Source organism: Trichosurus vulpecula, chromosome 6, assembly GCF_011100635.1.
Source record: "Trichosurus vulpecula isolate mTriVul1 chromosome 6, mTriVul1.pri, whole genome shotgun sequence".
NCBI classification, from domain to species: domain Eukaryota; kingdom Metazoa; phylum Chordata; class Mammalia; order Diprotodontia; family Phalangeridae; genus Trichosurus; species Trichosurus vulpecula.
In genome coordinates this window covers 72,538,364-72,559,153 of record NC_050578.1, presented here as the reverse complement: position 1 = coordinate 72,559,153, position 20,790 = coordinate 72,538,364, and the positions used below count along the sequence as shown (strand labels likewise).

Sequence of the window (20,790 nt, the reverse complement as noted above, 5' to 3'; positions counted from 1 at the left end):
TGGATTGTATCTCATCAATTAGAGATGAACTGGTTGGCTTGGATTACTCTAAATTGGAGATGAATTGATTGTTTTGGGGCTTGGGGAGATGGAGCAATCCCCCCACACCTGGCCTATGAAAAAAGGGGTCAGTTTTTGTTACCCATTCTGCACTTTTCTCCTTTTTGGAAAACTAGAAGCCCTGAGAGGAGACCTAAAGCTTGGGGCTGGGAGCCTGTACATTGGTTTCCCCTGGGCTGGAAGTCACTACCGGCTGCCTTGGGGCAGAAGAGCATTGTAGCATGTGCAGCTTGAAAGAAATGTTCTTTGACCCCATGGAAAGGACCCCAGCAGCTGGCTAATCCAACCCATGCTCTGAATGGCACCTTCAGCACAGCACACCCCACAAATGGTCATATCGCCTTTGTTTGAAGACCTCCAGATATGACACCTGACACTTTCCTGTGCTGTCCATTCCTCCTGAGCTAGAGTTAATTAATGGTAAGTTTTCCTGACATCCAGCTTATTAGACCCTTTGCAACTTTCCACCCATCTTGCTTAGTTCTAGCACCCAGGGTCTCACCAGTGTGCTTCCCATTACAGCAGACTCAATTAGCTCTCATCGAAGATAATTACTAAGATAGCTGAGTAACAAGCGGTAGCCACAAAATATTCCTACTAAACCCTGAGGGGCAATCTTCCACAAATACTCGCAATATTCTTGAGAAAAGGGAAATTGATCTTGTAGTATACATTGGCTCATACAACCCATGTGTAAGGGGACTCATTTGGCAAAAGCTACTCACTGCTCTGGTCCTGCTGGGCCTTAAATTCCTCTCCCCTCATATAGTCAGTCTACCTGAGTGTTACTTCTTGGTCAAAGTATTTCTGCACTGTGGGCTGCTCCCCTGGGTTCCCTGGCTCTGTGCCTTTCCATACCTTGATTCTTAATTTCATGGGCTACTTTTCTCGAGTCCATAGCTGGTTCTCTTTTTTGCTGTCAAAGGTCAAACTCCTTTCAACTACTGCAATGACCTTCCCTCAGTGTCCAAGTCCATCTAGGAGCAGTGGTTCTCCAAGCATGGGTTGTGAAACTTTGGGGGTCCCCTGAAACCCTCTGCACAAAACCATTTTCATAATAATACTAAAACATTATTTGCCTATTAAAATACTTTTCCCTTTTCTAACTATATATCTGTGTGAAGCCAGATTTTCTGCAAACACTTCAACCAAAATAACACATCACTATAGATTGAAGGACGAATCAAAATGGAGGATCCAGCTGTCTTCTATTAATTCAAACATTAAAGAGATCTGTAAAAATACAATGCCACTCCTCATTTTTTTTTGTTTTGGAAAATAGTTATTTTTCACATGCAAAAAAAAATAGTTTGATGGATTGATTAAAATAAGCAAGAAAGAAGAGGGAGGAGGAGGGAGAGACTATCACAAGCAAGACAGCAGATGGCCATGATTTCAATACTGTTAGCAAAGTGATGAGCCTGGAGCTGGGGTCAAAGCACACAATATGTCCTGGCACCACCACACTACAGAATGGGTGCCAAGGGACATTCTTTCCCCTATCCTTTGTCCCTCTCTCCAGAGGGAGAGATGGATATATTGTGGGTAATATACCGACTTTAAACTTCCTGCTTCCCTCTCGGCTTCGGAAGTGGTGACCTTTGTTCTAAATGTTTATTTATTTCTTAGGCCAGTAAATGTCATAAAGCTAATCCTCATAAATCCAAACTGTAGTGATTCTACCTAGGGTCTGTCTACCTGTCTGTCTATCTATCTAAATTTCTACGCATATCAATATATCTATAAATTTTCTATCAATATTGATATTGATTAGTATTAATATTGTTATCAATTTAAATAGATATCTGTCAATGAATGTGCGTGCGTGTGTGTGTGTGCGTGTGTGTGTGTGTGTGTGTGTGTGTGTGTGTGTGTGTGTGTGTGTAAGTGGGATTTCTTGTTTAGAGATGAGACATTTTTGCCTAACTGAATTAGGTTGGGGGTCTGGCGTCATACATTAAAATAGAGAACGGAGTGAGGAGGCTGGTGTCACACAGTGCTCTCTTGACAAATAACATGAGACCAGGACAGTCCCAGTTTTTAAAAAGCCATTTTTAAAGCCTCCAAAGCACTTAAGCAAAGCCTTTTCATCTCCCTTTTCCTAGGGGCAGTCGTTTGCTTGGCAGAGCTTGAAAAGAGAAGTATAACCCCATAGAAGGAGTAGAGAGTTGCTTGGAAAGGGAAAGCCCCTGCCTCGAAGCAGAGGGAGCTGCAGGGGAAGCTCACCCCAGCTAAGTCAAGGGGAAGCACTGCCCCAGCATAATCAGAGCCTTTGATTAAGTGTGCCTTGATTGCAGCACCACCTGGTGGCTCATACATAGAATAGACGGACGCTCCTCTTCATTCATTATAAGACCATTGATGGGTTACTTTTAAATAGCATGAATAAAATGGCACTTACTTGCCAGTCAGCAGTTCATAGACTAGAATTCCTAGTGACCAAAAATCCACACTGAAGTCATGCCCTTTGTTGAGAATGACTTCAGGAGCTACATACTCTGGGGTCCCGCAGAACGTCCATGTTTTCTGTCCAGATCCAATCTTCTTGGCAAATCCAAAATCCACCTGGCAAAGAATGGTAGGTAATTTTTCAGCATCTCTATAGCTTAGGCTCTCTCCTCTGTTCCTCAAGCCTGACAAGTTGGAGCTATTAGCTTTCCAGGAACGTGAACAGTCTATACTGTCCCTTCCCTGTCTAGTGGAACCCTCTTCCTCCTCTTGCTTCAATATTCCCATGCTTGACACTGCCCTCTATCACCCCTTGCCTCCCAGACCTCAAGCCTGGCTCACTCAGGGAGCAATAGCCTGAGCCCCCACAGCCATACATCTGTATCTATCGGTCCTTCCGCAGGAGGAGATGAGCCAACCCTGCAGACCCTTCCCAGGACATAGGGAACAATTTCTACTGTGGCTCTAGAGCAGGCCTCTTTTGGACTTGAGGAGACTTTCTGGCAGAATGGAACCATGAAATAGGAGGTTCACTAAACCAGGAAAGGACCCTGATCTGAATTGTTGTGCTTTTTCATTGGAATATTTTGACAACTAATTTCATTGGAATGGGAGACTCTCAGTAAGGAAACTCCATTTAACATTGTAGCTTGGCATCTATTGTGCCAAGGAGAATCTTCTTAGTTGCCTGCAGGCACTGAGAGTTATGGTCACACAGACAATATGGTTACAAACAGAACTTGAGTCTAATTCTCCATCTACCCTCTTTTAAAGAAGCATCAAACAGAGCCCGCGATGCTTCCACTGATGTCCCAAACAGAATATAATGTAATTTGACAAAATAAGTGGTAATACAACAGAACATAGATAGTGTTAATATGTGTTTTTTCTAAGTCTAAGTTAATATGCAGCCTGCAGGGATCCTCAGGTACAGTTCTATTTGAGTTTGATGCCCTTGGTCTATACTGCACAAAGACTGGATGAATTAAAAGGCTTCCCTCCCTTCCCCACCTTCACCACCAGAGATATGTATACAAATTGCATCTGGGCTTCCAAAGACATAAAAAGGCACTTGATTTCTTAATAATATTGCAATGGTCTTAACCAAAAAGAAAGAAAGAGAGTAATGCCAGGTTTTGGATTTAGCAACTGGTCTCCAAGTTAGGGGCCAAACACTTTTTTTGAGAAGGAAAAGAAAGGGAATAGAAGGGAAAGGAAAGAAAAAGAAAGGGAATGAAAATGAAATACTGCCATAGAGATAGGCAGCTAGGTAGTGAGATGGATAGAGCACTAGGCCTGGAAGCAGAAAGACCTGAGTTCAAATCCAGTCTCAGGATGCTTACTAGCTATATGACCCTGAGCAAGTCACTTACACGCTGCCTGACTCAGTTTCCCCATCTGTAAAACAAGAATAATAATAGCATCAAACTCCAGGCTTATTGTGAGGATCAAATGATGTAATATTTGTAGTATTTAGTACAGTGCCTAGAGCATAGTAAGTTTTAGCAGCTCCTCAGGTGGGGACATCCCCAGTTCTATTATCTGATTCCCAGATGTCAAAAACTCAGAATTCTTCACCAACCTTATTGCCTTCTGGCAGACACTTTACTACTTTATCAATGTTCCTCCAAAAACATGGCACCCATTACTGAAAACCATACAACAGATACAGTCTAACAAAGTCAAGAAGACAGCAGGGCCATCACCTGCTTCCTCCTCGACACTATGCCTTTGTAAAATTCAGCCTAATAACAAGAATGATAGCTAACATCTATATAGCACTTACCATGTGCCGGCCACTGTATCTCATTTGATCCTCACGATAATTCTGGGAGGGAGGTGCTATTATTATCATCCCCATTGTACAGATGAGGAAACTGAGATAAACAGAGATTTAAGTGACTTGCCCAGAATCGCAAAGCTAAGAAATGTCTGAGGTCAAATTTGAACTCGGGTCTTCCTGACTCCAGGCCCTGTGCTCTATCCACTGTACCACATACTTGCACCCTAAGCCAAAGGTGTTATTAGCTTTCTTGGCTCCCATATCATACTGTTAACTCATATTGAGTTTGCAATTTACTCCAGTTTAAAGACCTTTTTTTTCAAAAGAACAATTGGATATCCCATCCTGTACTTGTGAAATTGATTTTTTTAACCCAAATGAAGGTGTTTTTTTTTTTACATTTTCTCTCTTAAGTCTCAACGTACCATTTTTCAGACCAATATGCCACACTGTCAATATCTTTTTGAGTTATGACATCATCATCTAGTGTATTAGGTATCCCTCCCAGCTTTGGGTCCTCTGCAGACTTCATAATCATGTTGTGCATTTAACTAACTCACTGACAAGGGTATTAGACAGCACAGGACCAAGCACAGATCCTTGGGGCATTCCACTAGAGACCTCCTTCCTAGATGAAATCAAACTGTTAATAACTCCTTTTGGATTTGGTGACAACAATCAATTCTGAACCCACCTAATCATACTACTGTCTAATGCACACTTCTCCATCTTTTCCATAAGTAAATTTCTTTAGTGTCTCACATTTTTACTTTTAAATGTACAAGGTCCAGTTGTCCAAGAAAATGTATTTCCCAAGTTTTAGGGTGGCAGCTTAAGCCAAAGAATTCAGGTAAATCCCCAGAAAGAAGCCCATCATATTAGAAATGCCTCTGATGGGAGAAGGTGGGGCGGGGGGCGGGGCAGAGCCAAGATGGCCACATGAAAATAGCATCTTACTGGAGCTCTCTCACAAGTTCTGTCAGATTCCTATAAAAAAGCGAATTTGAGCAGATTTGGGAGAGTTAGAAACCACAAGCAGTCTGAGAGGGGCAAATTTCCAAGCCAGGAGAGTCTGAAAGGCCAAAGGAACGAATCTGTAGGCTTGGAGAGGGCTCGGCGTGCGGAGCTGCTCCAGACCAAAGTGGAAGCGGCTGGCCCAGAAACCCACGTGGGAGACAGGCTGGGAGAAAGCTGGGCGCCTGAAACCCATGGAGATCCCCAGGCCTCCCAACACAGGACGGCAGTCTGTGGAAGCAACGAGAGGCAGTGCAATGCCACCGGCCGTGAAACACCAACTCCTGATGCTTGCAGCCCAGAAACTCGGCTTCTTGAACTTCCGGGAGACATGATGACCAAGTAAACAGCTCTAATCCCTACCCCTCCTCACCCAGAGAATTCCTTGGGAAAAAAAGAACACTGGAATAGATGAGATAGAAGTGGGGCTTTAGTGGCCAAGTAGTAGAAGGTTCCTGAGTCCAAGAGGGGCAGAGCCAATGGGGGCAACACCAGGAGCCCTGATGTACTCATGCTCCCCCAGGGGAAGTGCCAGACGCCAGCTCAAACAACAAAGAGCTGAGACCATTGCTGAAGAGCAACAGTGCAGGAGAGAAACCCTAGGGAAAGAGACATCGGGGAGCCAGACCCCTCCCCCACACCTCAGTAAACTGAAGGCTATAATTCACAAAGCCAACAACTAGACTCACAATCCCCAAAATAAGAAAGCTGGGACAGAGAACCCTGAGCCCCAAAAGCATAAATTTATTGGAAAGCCAGGAAAAGGCTGACCAACATGAAGAAGAACACAAAAAAACTGAGGATCATTGATTCTTTTTATGGAGACAGGCATGATCAAAATACCAATTTGGAAGAGGATAGCAATGACACTATAGCCACATCTGATACATCAAAAGGTAATGTGAACGGGTCTCCAGCCCAAAAAGCATTACTGGAAGAGCTAAAGCAGGATTTTAAAAACCAAATTATGGAGGTAAAAGAAAAAATGGGAAAAATGGAAAAAAAAATCCACTGATGAAATCAAGTCCCTAAAGAATAAGATTGGCGAAATGGCTATGGAGATTCAGAATCTAAATAGAGAAAATGACACCCTGAGAGGCAAAATCAACCAATTGGAAAAGGAGACTCAAAAGCAAAATGGAGACAGCAACTCATTAAAAATTAGAGTTGAGTAAGTGGAAGCTAAGGAATCTATGAGGCACCAAGAAGTAGTAAAACAAAATGTAAAGAACGAAAAAATAGAAAAAAATGTGAGATATCTGATTGGGAAAACAACTGACCCAGAAAATAGATCCAGGAGAGACAATTTAAGAGTTATTGGTCTACCAGAAATCCACGATGAAAAAAAGAGCCTTGACAGTATCTTCGAAGAAATTATCAAAGACAACTGCCCAGAGGTCCTAGAACCAGATGGCAAAATAGTCATTGAAAGAATTCACTGATCACCCCCTGAAAGAGATCCCAAACTGAAAACACCAAGAAATATTATAGCCAAATTTCAGAATTACAAAGTCAAGGAGAAAATACCGCAAGCTGCCAAAAAGAAACAATTCAAATATCATGGAACTACAGTCAGGATCATGCAGGCTCTACATTAAAAGACAGGAGAAATTGGAATATGATATTCCAAAGGGCAAAGGAGCTGGGACTACAACCAAGGATCAACTACCCAGCAAAACTAAGCACAATTTTTCAGGCAAGGAGATGGACATTCAATGAAATAAGGGAATTCCAGACCTTCCTGATGAAAAGGCCAGAACTCAATGGAAAGTTTGATCTCCAAATGCAAAACTCAAGAGAGACATAAAAAGGTAAACAGGGGGAAAAACCCCGACAACCTTATTAATCAATAAGGGTAAATTATTTGCATCTTTATATAGGATTATAGCATCTTATATATGTTTTATATATATACATATATATGTCAATCTTGAGAACAGTACAGCTATTATGACAATTGAAAGGGATACACATAGATTGTGAATGCCTGTATAAAATAACTGATATAAGGATAAAAAACATAATTAAGAGATGTAAAGGGAGGGCTATGAGAGAAGAGGTAAGGAAGTAGTAGAAAAGGGTAAATTACACCAAATGAGGAGGCATAAAAACACATTTCTGTAGAGGGAAAGAAGGGAGGGAGAAGAGCAGTATTTGAGCTTTACTGTCATCTGATCTGGTTCAAGAAGGGAATAACATACCTTGATAAGTATAGAAATCTAACTCATCCTACAGGAAGTAGGAGGGGAAAGGGGAAAAAAGGAGGGGGTGGTCAGAAGGGAGGGGAGAAGTAGCAAGTGGGAAACGGTAAGATAAGGGAGGGGAATAAAGAGGGAGGGTAAACTGAGGAAGGTAGCGGTTAAAAGCAAAACTTTGTTGAGGAGGGGAAGGGGAAAGGGAGAAATAAAAGCATAAACAGGGGGAAACAGGATGGAGAAAAAGACACAAATAGAAATCATAACTGTGAATGTGAATGGGATGAACTCTCCCATAAAATGGAAGCAGATAGCAGAATGGATTAAAAACCATAATCCTACAATATGCTGTTTACAAGAAACACATCTGAAACAGGGGGATACACATAGGGTAAAGGTAAAAGGCTGGAGTAAAATATATTGCGCCTCGGCTAAAGTAAAAAAAGCAGGTGTAGCAATCCTAATCTCTGACAAAGCAAAAGTAAAGATAGATTTAATTAAAAGAGATAAGGAAGGACATTACATCCTGCTAAAAGGCACCATAAACAATGAAGCAATATCACTGTTTAACATATATGCACCAAGTGGTATGGCATACAAATTTTTAGAGGAGAGGTTAAGGGAGTTACAGGAAGAAATAGACAGCAAAACTATAATATTGGGAGACCTCAACCTCCCCCTTTCTGAACTTGATTAATCTAACCTCAAAATAAATAAGAAAGAAGTTAAGGAAGTGAACAGAATTTTAGAAAAGGCAAATACGATAGACCTCTGGAAAAAACTGAATGGGGATAAAAAGGAATATACTTTCTTCTCAGTGGTACATGGCACATACTCAAAAAATGGCCATGTACTTGGGCATAAAAACCTCACAATCCAGTGCAGAAAGGCAGAAGTAGTCAAAGCATATTTTTTAGATCATGATGCAATAAGAATTATTTGTAACAACGAACCACGGAAAAATAAGCTAAAAATTAATTGGAAACTAAATAATCTAATTCTAAAGAATGAGTGGGCCAAAGAACAAATCAGAGAAACAATTAATAACTTCATTCAGGAGAATGACAATAATGAGACAACATACAAAAACTTATGGGATGCAGCAAAAGCAGTTCTTAGGGGAAGTTTTATATCTCTAAATGCTTACATGAATAAAAGAGGGGAAAAGGAGATCAATGATTTGGGCATACAGCTGAAAAAGCTAGAAAAAGAGCAAATTGAAAATCCCCAATTAAATGCCAAATTAGAAATACTGAAAATCAAAGAAGAGTTTAATAAAATTGAAACCAAGAAAACTATTGAAATGATAAATAAAACAAAGAGCTGGTTTTACGAAAAAATCAATACAATTGATAAACCTTTGGTCAATTTGATTAAAAAAAACAGAAAGAAGAAAATCAAATTACTAGTATCAAAAATGAAAAGGGTGAGTTCACTTCTAATGAAGAGGAAATCAAAACAACAATTAGGAATTATTTTGCCCAATTGTATGCCCATATATTTGACAACCTTACAGATATGGATGAATATCTACAAAAACATAAATTGCCCAGGTTAACAGAAAAGGAAGTAAAAATTCTAAATAACCCCATCTCAGAAAAAGAAATTGAGCAAGCCATCAATGAATTCCCTAGGAAAAAATCTCCAGGGCCAGATGGTTTTACATGTGAATTCCATCAAACATTCAAAGAATAATTAATTCCTATACTTTGTAGACTATTTGGGAAAATAGGTGAAGAAGGAGTCCTACCAAATTCTTTTTATGACACAAACATGGTACTAATACCCAAACCAGGTAGAGTCAAAACAGAGAAAGAAAATTATAGACCAATTTCTCTAATGAATATTGATGCAAAAATTTTAAATAAAATATTAGCAAAAAGATTGCAGCAACTTATCACAAGAATAATACACTATGACCAGGTAGGATTTATTCCAGAAATGCAAGGCTGGTTCAATATTAGGAAAACTATTAGCATAATTGACCATATCAACAACATAACTAGCAGAAACCATATGATCATCTCAATAGATGCAGAAAAAGCCTTTGACAAAATACAACACCCATTCCTATTAAAAACACTAGAAAACATAGGAATAAATGGAGCCTTCCTTAAAACTATAAATAGCATCTACCTAAAACCATTGACAAGCATTATTTGTAATGGGGATAAGCTAGATGCATTCCCAATAAGATCAGGGGTGAAGCACGGATGTCCATTATCACCCCTACTATTCAATTTGGTACTAGAAATGTTAGCTGTAGCAATAAGAGAAGAAAAAGAAATTGAAGGAATTAGAATAGGCAAAGAAGAAGCTAAATTATCACTTTTGCAGATGATATGATGATTTACTTAGAGAATCCTAGAGAATCAAGTAAAAAACTACTTGAAATAATAAACAACTTTAGCTAGGTTGCAGGATATAAAATAAACCCACATAAATCCTCAGCATTCCTATACATTACTAACAAAGCCCAACAGCAAGAGATAGAAAGAGCAATTCCATTCAAAGTTACTGTAGACACTATAAAATATTTGGGAGTCTCTCTGCCAAGACAAACCCAGGGCCTATATGAACATAATTATGAAACACTTTTCACGTGAATAAAGTCAGATCTAAATAAATGGGAAACTATCAGTTGCTCATGGTTAGGCCAAGCTAATATAATAAAAATGACAATTTTACCTAAATTAATCTATCTATTCAGTGCCATACCAATTGAACTACCAAAAAATTATTTTACAGAACTGGATAAAATAATAACAAAATTCATCTGGAAGAACAAGAGGTCTAGAATATCTAGGGTATTAATGAAAAGAAATGCTAGAGAAGGTGGCCTAGCCATACCAGATATTAAACTGTACTACAGAGCAGCAGTCATCAAAACTACCTGGTACTGGCTAAGAAACAGAGTGGTGGATCAGTGGAATAGGATAGGTACACAAGATGGAGAAGTCAATGACTATAGCAATCTACTCTTTGATAAACCCAAAGAGGCCAGCTTCTGGGCTAAGAATTCACTATTTCACAAAAACTGCTGGGAAAATTGGAAAATGGTAGGGCAGAAACTGGGCATAGACCAATATCTTACACCATATACCAAAATAAAGTCAAAATGGGTTCATGATTTAGGAATAAAGGTTGATACTATAAGTAATTTGGGAGAGCAAGGAATGGTTTACCTATCAGATTTATGGAAAAGAAAAGAATTCATGACCCAACAAGAGATAAAGAGCATTACAAAATGCAAAATGGATAATTTTGATTATGTTAAATTGAAATGTTTTGTACAAAAAAAGCCAATGCAACAAAAATTAGGAGGGAAGCAGAAAATTGGGAGAAAATCTTTACAACTAGTATCTCTGATAAAGGCCTCATTTCTAAAATATACAGGGAACTGAGCCAAATATATAGGAATACAAGTCATTCCCCAATTGAGAAATGATCAAAGGATATGAACGGGCAGTTTTCAGAGGAAGAAATTAAAGATATCTATAGGCATATGAAAAAATGATCTAAATCACTACTGACTAGAGAAATGCAAATCAAAACAACTCTTAGATACCACATCTCTCCTGTCAGATTGGCTAAAATAACAAAACAGGAAAATGACAAATTCTAGAGAGGATGTGGGAAAATTGGAACATTGTTACATTGCTGGTGGAGTTGTGAGCTGATCCAGCCATTTTGGAGAGCAATTTGGAACTATGCCCAAAGGGCTATAAAAATGTTCATACCCTTTGGCCCAGCAATACCACTTCTAGGGTTGTATCCCAAAGAGATCACACAAGTGGGAAAAGGACCCACATGTACAAGGATATTTATAGCAGCTCTTTTTGTGGTAGTTAAGAATTGGAAATCAAAGCGATGCCCATCAATTGGGGAATGGCTGAACAAGCTGTGGTATATGAAGGTAATGGAATACTATTGTGTTATAAGAAATGGGGATGATACAGACTTCATAACAACCTGGAAAAACCCACATGACATAATGCTGAGTGAACGGAGCAGAGCCAGGAGAATATTATACACAACCACAGATATATGGACTCTGTGAGGACTAACCCTGACAGACTTTGCTCATCTCAGCAACACAGGGTACAAAGACAACTCCAAAGGACTCACGATGGAGAATGCTATCTACATCCAGAGAAGGAACTATGAAGTATGAATGCAGATTGAAGCACACTTCATACTAGCCTTTTCTTCCCTCTTTTTTTTTCTTTTTTCTTTTTTTTTCTTTTAGAAATGCCTCTGATGCAAGAGTTACACACAATTCAGGGAGATCCTCTCACCATCTCAAGAAAACTAAAACAACATAATTTGAAGTGGGATTCTTTCACCCACATGGGATTGCTCACTAAGACTGTTGTACACTTATGAGACTGTCAAGGATATTAAGAAGTAATTTTGAAATGAGTTGAGCTCTTTATACAGTGCAAGGGAATTGGTGTGGGACTGCCTACCTAACTTTGTAAGCCAGGAGTTTAATGTACAAGGAAGCAATGTTTAATTTTATTTTTATGTCCAGATAAATGAAAATGCAATCTTATGTTTGAAATTGCTTTTTTACTCATCTGTTCATTGCATTTATATTCTCTCCATTTATGGAAGAGAGGAAGGCCGTTAATGTGTTTGCAAAAGTTGCTAGAGAAGTACATTTTAGTTGGAACAACTGATTACATGGAGACTTTGTCTTGGAGGGCATGAAGTGATAGAATCTGGTCACCATTAACATGCATATTTATTGCTAGGAAACCTCCAAAGTTCATTTGGCAGCATTTAGTTTTATTGCCTTTCATTCCAGATTCATGGGAATGAGCAGATGCTTTAAGAGGAAGAACCTTAGGAAAAAACCTTTCATCCACCAAACAAAATTGTACTTACAATAACTTTCCAGAGAAGTTAGCTTTGCATGTATTGATCTCTACATGTAATTTGTACTAAGATGGGAATCTCCAGTAATAAGATGACGAAAACTTAACATAAATGTCATGGCAAATGAAAAGTCTGAGAGACATAATTTCTGGGTAATTGCTAATCAATTTATTAATTATGGCTGGCAAATAATCAATAAAATGAGGTCAATGGCCATTTCAGAAGCCAAAGAGGCCCCCATGGAGGCCCCTGTATACTTACTCTTGGAGAACAGGTTTTCCTTGACAGGTAGAAATCAACTCTGATTGGTTAACAATGAAAGAGTGGATATTATAATAAGAGACGGGTTTATTCTAATGAGGAGCTGGAGGATATGACTGATCTTGTCACTTTTGGACAAATAAACTCATCTCCATACCCAGATCATTCCACCTCCAGCAATCTATACAGAAGGATCTATCTTCCACCCAGACAACGTAGTATAGTTGGACAATGGGCCAGAATTCACCCAGATTAGGACCTCTTTACCTTTTAATCAGAAATTAGCTTTCCCAGTTGGGTGCTACCTTAGGCTTAGGGTACAAGTATGTGGTACAGTGGATAGAGCACAGGGCCTGGAGTCAGGAAGACCTGAGTTCAGATTTGGCCTCTGATATTTCTTAGCTTTGTGGAAAATGTTGACTCAATCTTTTCATCAGCTCTGTCCTTCAGAGGCTGCTCTGGCCTAGTCTTGAAATAGGGAAATAGAAACGGGGAGGAAAAAAACCTGGATTCCCCCTCCATATTAATTGGTTATTAATAATAATTTTTCTCAGTATAATATACTGTTAAAACCCACAAAAGAAAACAATTAAAACACTGAGATTTCAAATATCTTTGTAAAGCAACAATGAAAGCCTCAATATTTGGAAAAGGTAAAACTTATCCATTGCGGCCATCTTGTGCTAACATCTCCAGGAGATATTATCAACTCCTTAAATTTTGTAGTAGTGGGTCACAAATCAGATGCCTTGTGTCTAGACATAGCTAATACTACTTTCTTAATTCTTGTGTCTAAAAGTTCACGTGTTAAAAAGGGGTAAGAGAATGTATTGTCAATGATGAAAAAGACAAAGATGAGGTTATGATAAAGATGTAAAATCACATCAGAAGAAATGTTTCATAGCACAAAACACTTTTCCTGTAGGTTAATGGTGGTTCACTTACATCCTAAGGATAGGGAATGAGAAGGTGATTTTTGTTACTATAAGATAAAAAACTTCTAGGTTAGCCTTGTGGTGGGTTTGGAGGAAGAAAATGGGAAGACACTTTAAGGAGGAAAATACATAACTTATTATTTTATTAGTCATTTGACATATATTAGTAGCTGCTGGGTCATGAACTACAAGTGTAGTTGGCTTCAGAGGCAGCTGGTGGCATGGTAGCTAGAGTCAGGAAGACCCGAATCCAAATCCAACCTCAGACACTTACTAGCTGTGTGACCCTGGGACAAGCCACTTGGTTTCTCTAATACCTTTAGAAAATAACCTTAAAGAACTTATTTCCTTTTGATATTAACTTCAAAAATCTTCAAAGAGATTTAAGAAGCATTAGTAAAAGGGACAAGATGAGATGAAAGCATGATTTTTGCCATTTAGGGTTATCAGCTCACCTCCTAAAGTCATCACAGTCCTAGAAAATAAGATTGAGAAATGAACATGAAATACAGCTAGTCTTGAATCAAATTATTTTTGTTAAAATCCTTTCAAAATTCTGGATGGTGATTAGAGAAATGCAAACTAAAACAACTCTGAGGTACCACCTCATATCTATCAGATTGGCTAAAATAATGAAAAAGGAAAATGATAAATGTTGAAGAAGATGTGGGGAAATCGGATGCTAATTGCATCCTTGCTGGATTGTGAATTGATTCAACCAGTCTAGACAGCAATTTGGAACCATGCCCAAAGGGTTATAAAACTCTGCATGCCCTTTGATCCAGCAATACCACTTCTAGTTCTGTATCCCAAAGAGGTCATTAAAAAGGGAAAAGGATACTTGTGTACAAAAATATTTATACAGCTCTTACTATGGTGACAAAGAATTGGAAATTGAGGTGATGTCCATCAATTGGGGAATGGCTGAACAAGCTGTGGTATATGAATGTGATGCAATACTATTATTCTATAAGAAAAGATAAGCAGATGGATTTCAGAAAAACCTGGAAAGATTCACATGAACTGATGCAAAGTAAAATGAGCAGAACCAGGGGAAATTTGTGTACAATAACAGCAATGCTGTTCGATGACCAGCTTTGATAGACTTAGCTCTTCTCAGTAATACAATGATCTAAGACAATTCCATAGTATTGCTGTCACCATGTACAACATTCTCCTGGTTCTGCTCATTTCACTACGCATCAATTCATGTAAGACTTTCCAGGTTTTTCTGAAATCATTCTGCTTGTCATTTCTCATAGCACAGTAATATTCCATTACAACCATATGCCACAGCTTGTTTAGCCATTCCCCAATTGATGGGCAAAGCTTCGATTTCCAATTCTTAGCTACCACAAAAAGAGCTGCTATAAATATTTCTGTACAAATAGGTCCTTTTCCCATTTGGCAGATGTCTTTGGGATATAGACCTAGCAGTGATATTGCTGGATCAAAGAATAGTGATCAGAGATCAAAGAATCAAATTCACAGTTTTATAGTCCTTTGGGCATAGACTGAAATTGCTCTCCAGAAGGGTTGGATCAGTTCACAACTCCACCAACAATGCATTAGTGTCCCAATTATCATTTTCCTTTACTGTCACATTAGCCAGTCTCATAGTTATGAGGTGGTTCCTCAGACAAACACTCTATTCTTCCCAACTTTCCTGTTCTTTCTGAGGGTACCATCATTCAAACAATACTCAAGTATTATAATCTAGGAACTCTTCACCCTCACCTCACTATATCCAATTGGTTGTTGAGTCTTGCCTATTGCTCCCTCCTACTCATCTCTCACATCCTTTCCCTTCTCTCCATTCACACCACAACTATTTTAGCTCAGATCCTCTTCATCTACTTACTGGACTATTGTAATACCCCCTTAATTTGTTTCCCTGCATCTAATCTCTCTTTTTCCACTCTCTTCTCCATACAGTTGCCAATTTGATATTCCTAAACTACCCTCCTTACCACGTCACTCCTCTTCTCAAGAACCTTCAGAGGCTCCCTATTGCTTCTAAGACAAAATATACACTCCTGCTTAGCATTAATGCTTTCACAGTCTGGTTCCAGTCTATCTTTCCAGGCTGATTACATATTATTCCCCCTCGAGCACCCCACATCAGTCAAACAGGAATATATCTTCCTTGCATGTGACATTACATTTCCCAATTTTGTTCCTGAACAATTCTTTTGATAATAAGTTACAGTCTAATGATACCAACCTCACTCTTTTCTTTTGCCCTTTGAGGGACCCAAAATTTTAATTTTTTCCAGAGACTTTGATATCACTTGACTCAAAGCCAGATAGCTTCTCTGGTAAAATATTGATATATTTAAGATAAGTTTTGTTTGAGGGAGAATTTAAGAGTCATTAAAAGTTAGATATGTTGTGGTAGAGTGGACAGAGTACTGACCCTAGAGTTAGAAAGACCTGGGTTCAGAACCTGCCTCAGATACTATGTCATCCTGGGCAAGTCACTGAATGTCTGTTTGCTTCAGTTTCCTCATCTGTAAAATGGGGATAATAATGCATTTAAAGTGCTCTGCCAACCTTACGAACTGTCTAAATCACAACTATTGTGACTAAAAGCCACTTCCCATATGTGTGCTGTCCCTACTTGGCTCTGGGTTCACTTCATTGTCTACCCACCACCTAAGACACATGCCTTGGTGGACCAGCCTCTCTCCTCCTGCCCAGTGCTGTCTGAATGATGAGCATGCTTCATCCACTTGAAATTCCCTGTGTGCATAGTTAGGCCAAACTCTCTTGAGTGTTTAGGGATCTCAAACAGCACAATGTCTTTGGCAAGCAAGAGCATCTGGAGGGCCTCACAATCTGAAAGGAATCCTATTTCCATTTAGGCTCTGCATTGGACAGACTGAGGCAGTTAGGTGGCTCAGTGGATAGAGTTCTGGGCCTGGGGTCAGGAAGATCTGAGTTTAAATGTGACCTCAGATTACTACTGTGTGACCCTGGGCCAAATCACTTAACCTTGTTTGCTTCAGTTTTTTCATCTGTAAAATGAGCTAAAGAAAGAAATAGCAAATTACTCCAGTCTCTTTGCCAAGAAAACCCCAAATGGGGTCACAAAGAGTTGGACATGACTGAAAAACAATTGAATAATAGAAAACAAAAAAAAATTGCGAAATGTAAAGAAGGGCTGGCTATCATTATATGGTAAAAAGGAACGTATGTGCTCCAATGCCAGCTACTCAATACTATTTAAAAAAAACATGTCAAATAACAAATAATGTTCCTCCCTGCATACATTTATTCAAAATACTCCTGCTCCTTGGAGTTGCCCTGGGCTGCTTCATCTCCAACAATCTATGTCCTTTATTCACTTGGATACCTGGCTTAGTGCTAACTTTTCCAAAACACTTTTCCCAGTTGTCCTTGTCCTTTATTTATTGTTCCCTTCCTCTATATTGCTTTGGCATCAGGATAATGTGGCATGCTCAATTAACCACCTAAAGCGCTGCCTTTCTTCTTTAATTTTCCTACACTTTTAAAGGTGTTTCTCATTATATTTTTCCTTGTCTCCTCAACTAGATTGCAGGCTTCACGAAAACAAAGATAAAAATCATAGAATGTCAGATGTGGAAAAAAATGTGAATGACAGAGAGGCTAAGCTGGGTAGCAGTCTAGCCAAGACTAAAAGCAGGTCTCCCACAGCTCCTAAACCAGGGCCCATTCCACCATCCCACACAGCTTGCCTCATTTTCTTCTGGCATCAACTGTACCAACTACCATGATGTCCATGTAACTCTCATCAAATAACATGAAATATCAGATAAGCTCAATTTTAATGACTAAATCACATTTTCTAAACCTTTTATAAATTTACTCTTTGTAATTCTAGTTAAACCATAAAATGTCCAGGTAAAACATAGTATTCACCACAATACTTTTGGTGGTTAATTGAATAGTTTTTAGGAGGGTAAGGTGGGGCTGTAAATATGACAACTGCACCAAATTGAAGAGGACAATAACTGCCATGAACCAACTGTGCATTGAGAAAATTCTGTAGTAATGCACGTAGTAATAATCTTACCAGTTTAAGGTATCCCTCAGCATCTAGAATTAAATTCTCTGGCTTTAAATCCCTGTAGATAATACCCAGGCGATGCAAATAATCAAATGCTTCTGTCACACAGGCAACACAGAACTTAGAAGTGGGTTCATCAAAGCTGCCCCTGCAATCAAAATCAGTTTTACAGTTGATACTTTCTGGTCTATGAGAGCCATTCCCCAAAAGATAAACAATCAACCAATTTGAGAACAGTTCTTAAAAGAAGAATTGAAAACTATTAACAATCATATGAAAAATTATATGAATCACTAATGCATGAGAAACATATAAATCAAAACAACCCTGAGATATTACCTCACTGCCTACAAATTGGTAGAGATGACCAAAAGATGGTAATATTAAATGCTGGAAGGTTTGTGGAGATACAGCGAATATACTGCTGGTAGAACTGTGAATTGGCCTAATGATTCTGGAAAGTAATTTGGAATTAGGCCAAAAAAGTGACTAGTACCCTTATTCATGACCTAGAGATTTGCTACATATATCCTCCAAGAAGGTTAAAGGCAGAAAGAGTGGTGCCAAATACACCAGAATACTGATAGCGCTGCTTGTGGTAGCAAGGAACTAGGAGCTCACTCCCTGTCCCATCTCAACCACACACAAGGATGATCATACCCTTGATCTTTCCATCCCCCCCCCAAATGGACCACTACTTCCATGTCCATGAACTCTGAACTTCCCTTATTTGAATATCATCTATTGGCTTTCCACCTCTCCCTTTGCCTTTTAACCCCAAACTCACAGCCTATTTTTCATCCATACTGTAATCTCCAAACCATCAATCCCTCCATTGTCTCAGTCCATGACCCCTGCACAAGCTAGGCTTGATTCATTTGCCCACCTTCCACCCTTGGTGAAACAATTTAACTCCACACTAACTCTTCTCTTGAGTATCTTGACCCCTTATCATACCACTGATCTTGCCAGACAGAGTCTCAGCCTTGGATCACTCCACCATCATCTGTCTTCCCTCCTATACGCATACTACTGAACAAAGGTGGAGAAAATCACAAACCTTGTTGACTACAAATTTATATTGTATAATGTCAACTGGGCTGTCACTGCTACAAGGCAATTCTTTTGCACCTCTCTAATTGACTCACAATCTCACTTACTCCAGTAGTTCTTCCAAGCCTTTTTAATCCTCCTCCAACCTCCCATTGCTCCCCTTCCCTCCGCCCCCTCAGCTGAAAACTTGGCTTCATATTTCAGTCAAAAAAATGTAGACCATTCCCTGTGAGCTCCCTCTTCTCACCTCTTCCTCATCTCATATCACCCACCTCCTGCTACTAAACCCTCCACCCCTGTCTCACATGAAGAGGTGACTCTTCTCCTTGATAAGATAAATCATGCAAATACTGACACAGATAAAGTGATCTAGGACTCTCGGATTCAATTCTGGATTCTAAAGGATGACTTGGGAACATTATGCTAATTTTTAATTAGCATGACTTTTAATGGCAATTTTTGGAGAGTCAGGAATTTAGAACAAAACTGTTCCCTCGTTCATTACCATGTTCATATTACAACTATCTTGTGCTAGCCCGTGCCTAATTTCATACACTGACTTCCTAAATATGGTAATGATTAGATTTTTAAATATAGTATCCCACACGTTTATAAAAGCCTTAATATTTTTGGTATTAGATGCATAGATACATTTAGAAATCTTTTCCCCTTGATTTCTGATGCTTCTGAGTCAATACTGAGTCAATCAGTCAATGAACATTTATTAAATGCATACTATGTGCTAAGCACTGTTATGCCAGTGCACCAAAACTTAGAAGATTCCTGTATCTTTACACACATGGACCTATGCTGCTGTAATAACTCTCTATCTCTCTTTTTTAAAATATATTTTTATTGATATCATTTGTTTTTTTTCACATCACTGGAATTACTCCCAATGTCCTTCACTTTTACTCCTCTCAGAAAGTCATTCTATATTACAAATAATATTTTTGAGAGGAAAAAAAAAGGGAAAGAGAAAAATCAGAAAAACAGATTAGTACATAAAAAAGTTGGAAAATGTGTGCAATACACTATACCCAAGGGCCTCCCCCCTTTGCAAAGGAGGGGGGTAGGACTATCTTAGCATATCCTATCTTAAGGACATGTTTGTTCTTTGGAATTTTGCAAAGGTTACTTTTGGTTGTTTTGTGGTGCTTTCTGAATGCCCAGTAGATATCTTAAATTCAATATGTCCCAAACTCATTAATTTCCCCCTAAACTCTCCCCACCTCCTACCTTCCCTATAACTGCAGAGGACAATGTCATTTTCCCAGTCCCTCAGAGTCACAAACTAAGGAGTTATCCTTGACTCCTCACCATCTCTCACCACCCCTGCCCCACACGCATCCATGCTGTGGCCAAGACCTGTTGATTTCACCTTTGCAACATCCCTCAAATATGCCCCTTTTTCTCCTCTGACCCTTCCCCCAGTCTGGTGCAGGCCCTCATTGTCTCAAGTCTCTCCCCATTCTGATCCACCTTCTAGGAATTTTTGACAAGTCCAGGTCTGATCACATCACTTCCCTTTTCAGTAAACTCCAGTGACTCCCTACTGCCTCCCCTTCATTTAGCATTCACAGTCCTTCATGGACTCCATGGACTTTCCAGTCTTCTTACACCTTACTCCCTGCCAGATAGATAGATAGATAGATAGACAGACAGACAGATAGACAGATGGGTGGATGGATGAATGGATAGATAGATAGATAGATAGATAGATAGATAGATAGATAGATAGATAGATACTTTGATTGATAGATAGATACTTTGATTGATATGATAGATAGATACATATACACCCTTCAGTCCAGTGACACTGGCCTCCTGGCTGTTCCCACCAACAATACTTCATCTTTCTGCTCCTCACATTTTCTCTGGCTGTTCCCCATGCTGGAATGCTCTCCCTCCTCATCTCCACCTACTGCTTTCCCTGACTTCCTTTAAGTTCCAATTAAAGTCCTTTCTTTTATAAGAAGTTTTCCCAGGCTTTCTTAATCTACTGTTTTCCCTCTGTTTATTATTTCCTATGTACCTTGTACTGTGGCTTATCAGTATATAGTTGTCTGCTTATTGTCTCTCCCTTTCAACTCTGAGCCTCATGTGGGC

The 20,790-nt window shown here is 39.2% G+C and overlaps 1 protein-coding gene across 3 annotated transcripts in view; it reads right to left on the bottom strand.

Annotated features, from left to right (window-relative positions):
• PRKG2 (protein kinase cGMP-dependent 2) overlaps positions 1–20,790 on the bottom strand; it is a 123,829-nt gene that overhangs the window by 22,886 nt on the left and 80,153 nt on the right. For all 3 annotated transcript variants that reach the window (XM_036764391.1, XM_036764390.1, XM_036764392.1), the window contains exons 13-14: positions 17,635–17,776; positions 2,462–2,625 (exon numbers count right to left, since the gene is read on the bottom strand). In XM_036764391.1, coding sequence (XP_036620286.1) covers positions 2,462–2,625; positions 17,635–17,776 — 306 coding nt within the window. The remainder of the gene's footprint in view (positions 1–2,461; positions 2,626–17,634; positions 17,777–20,790) is intronic.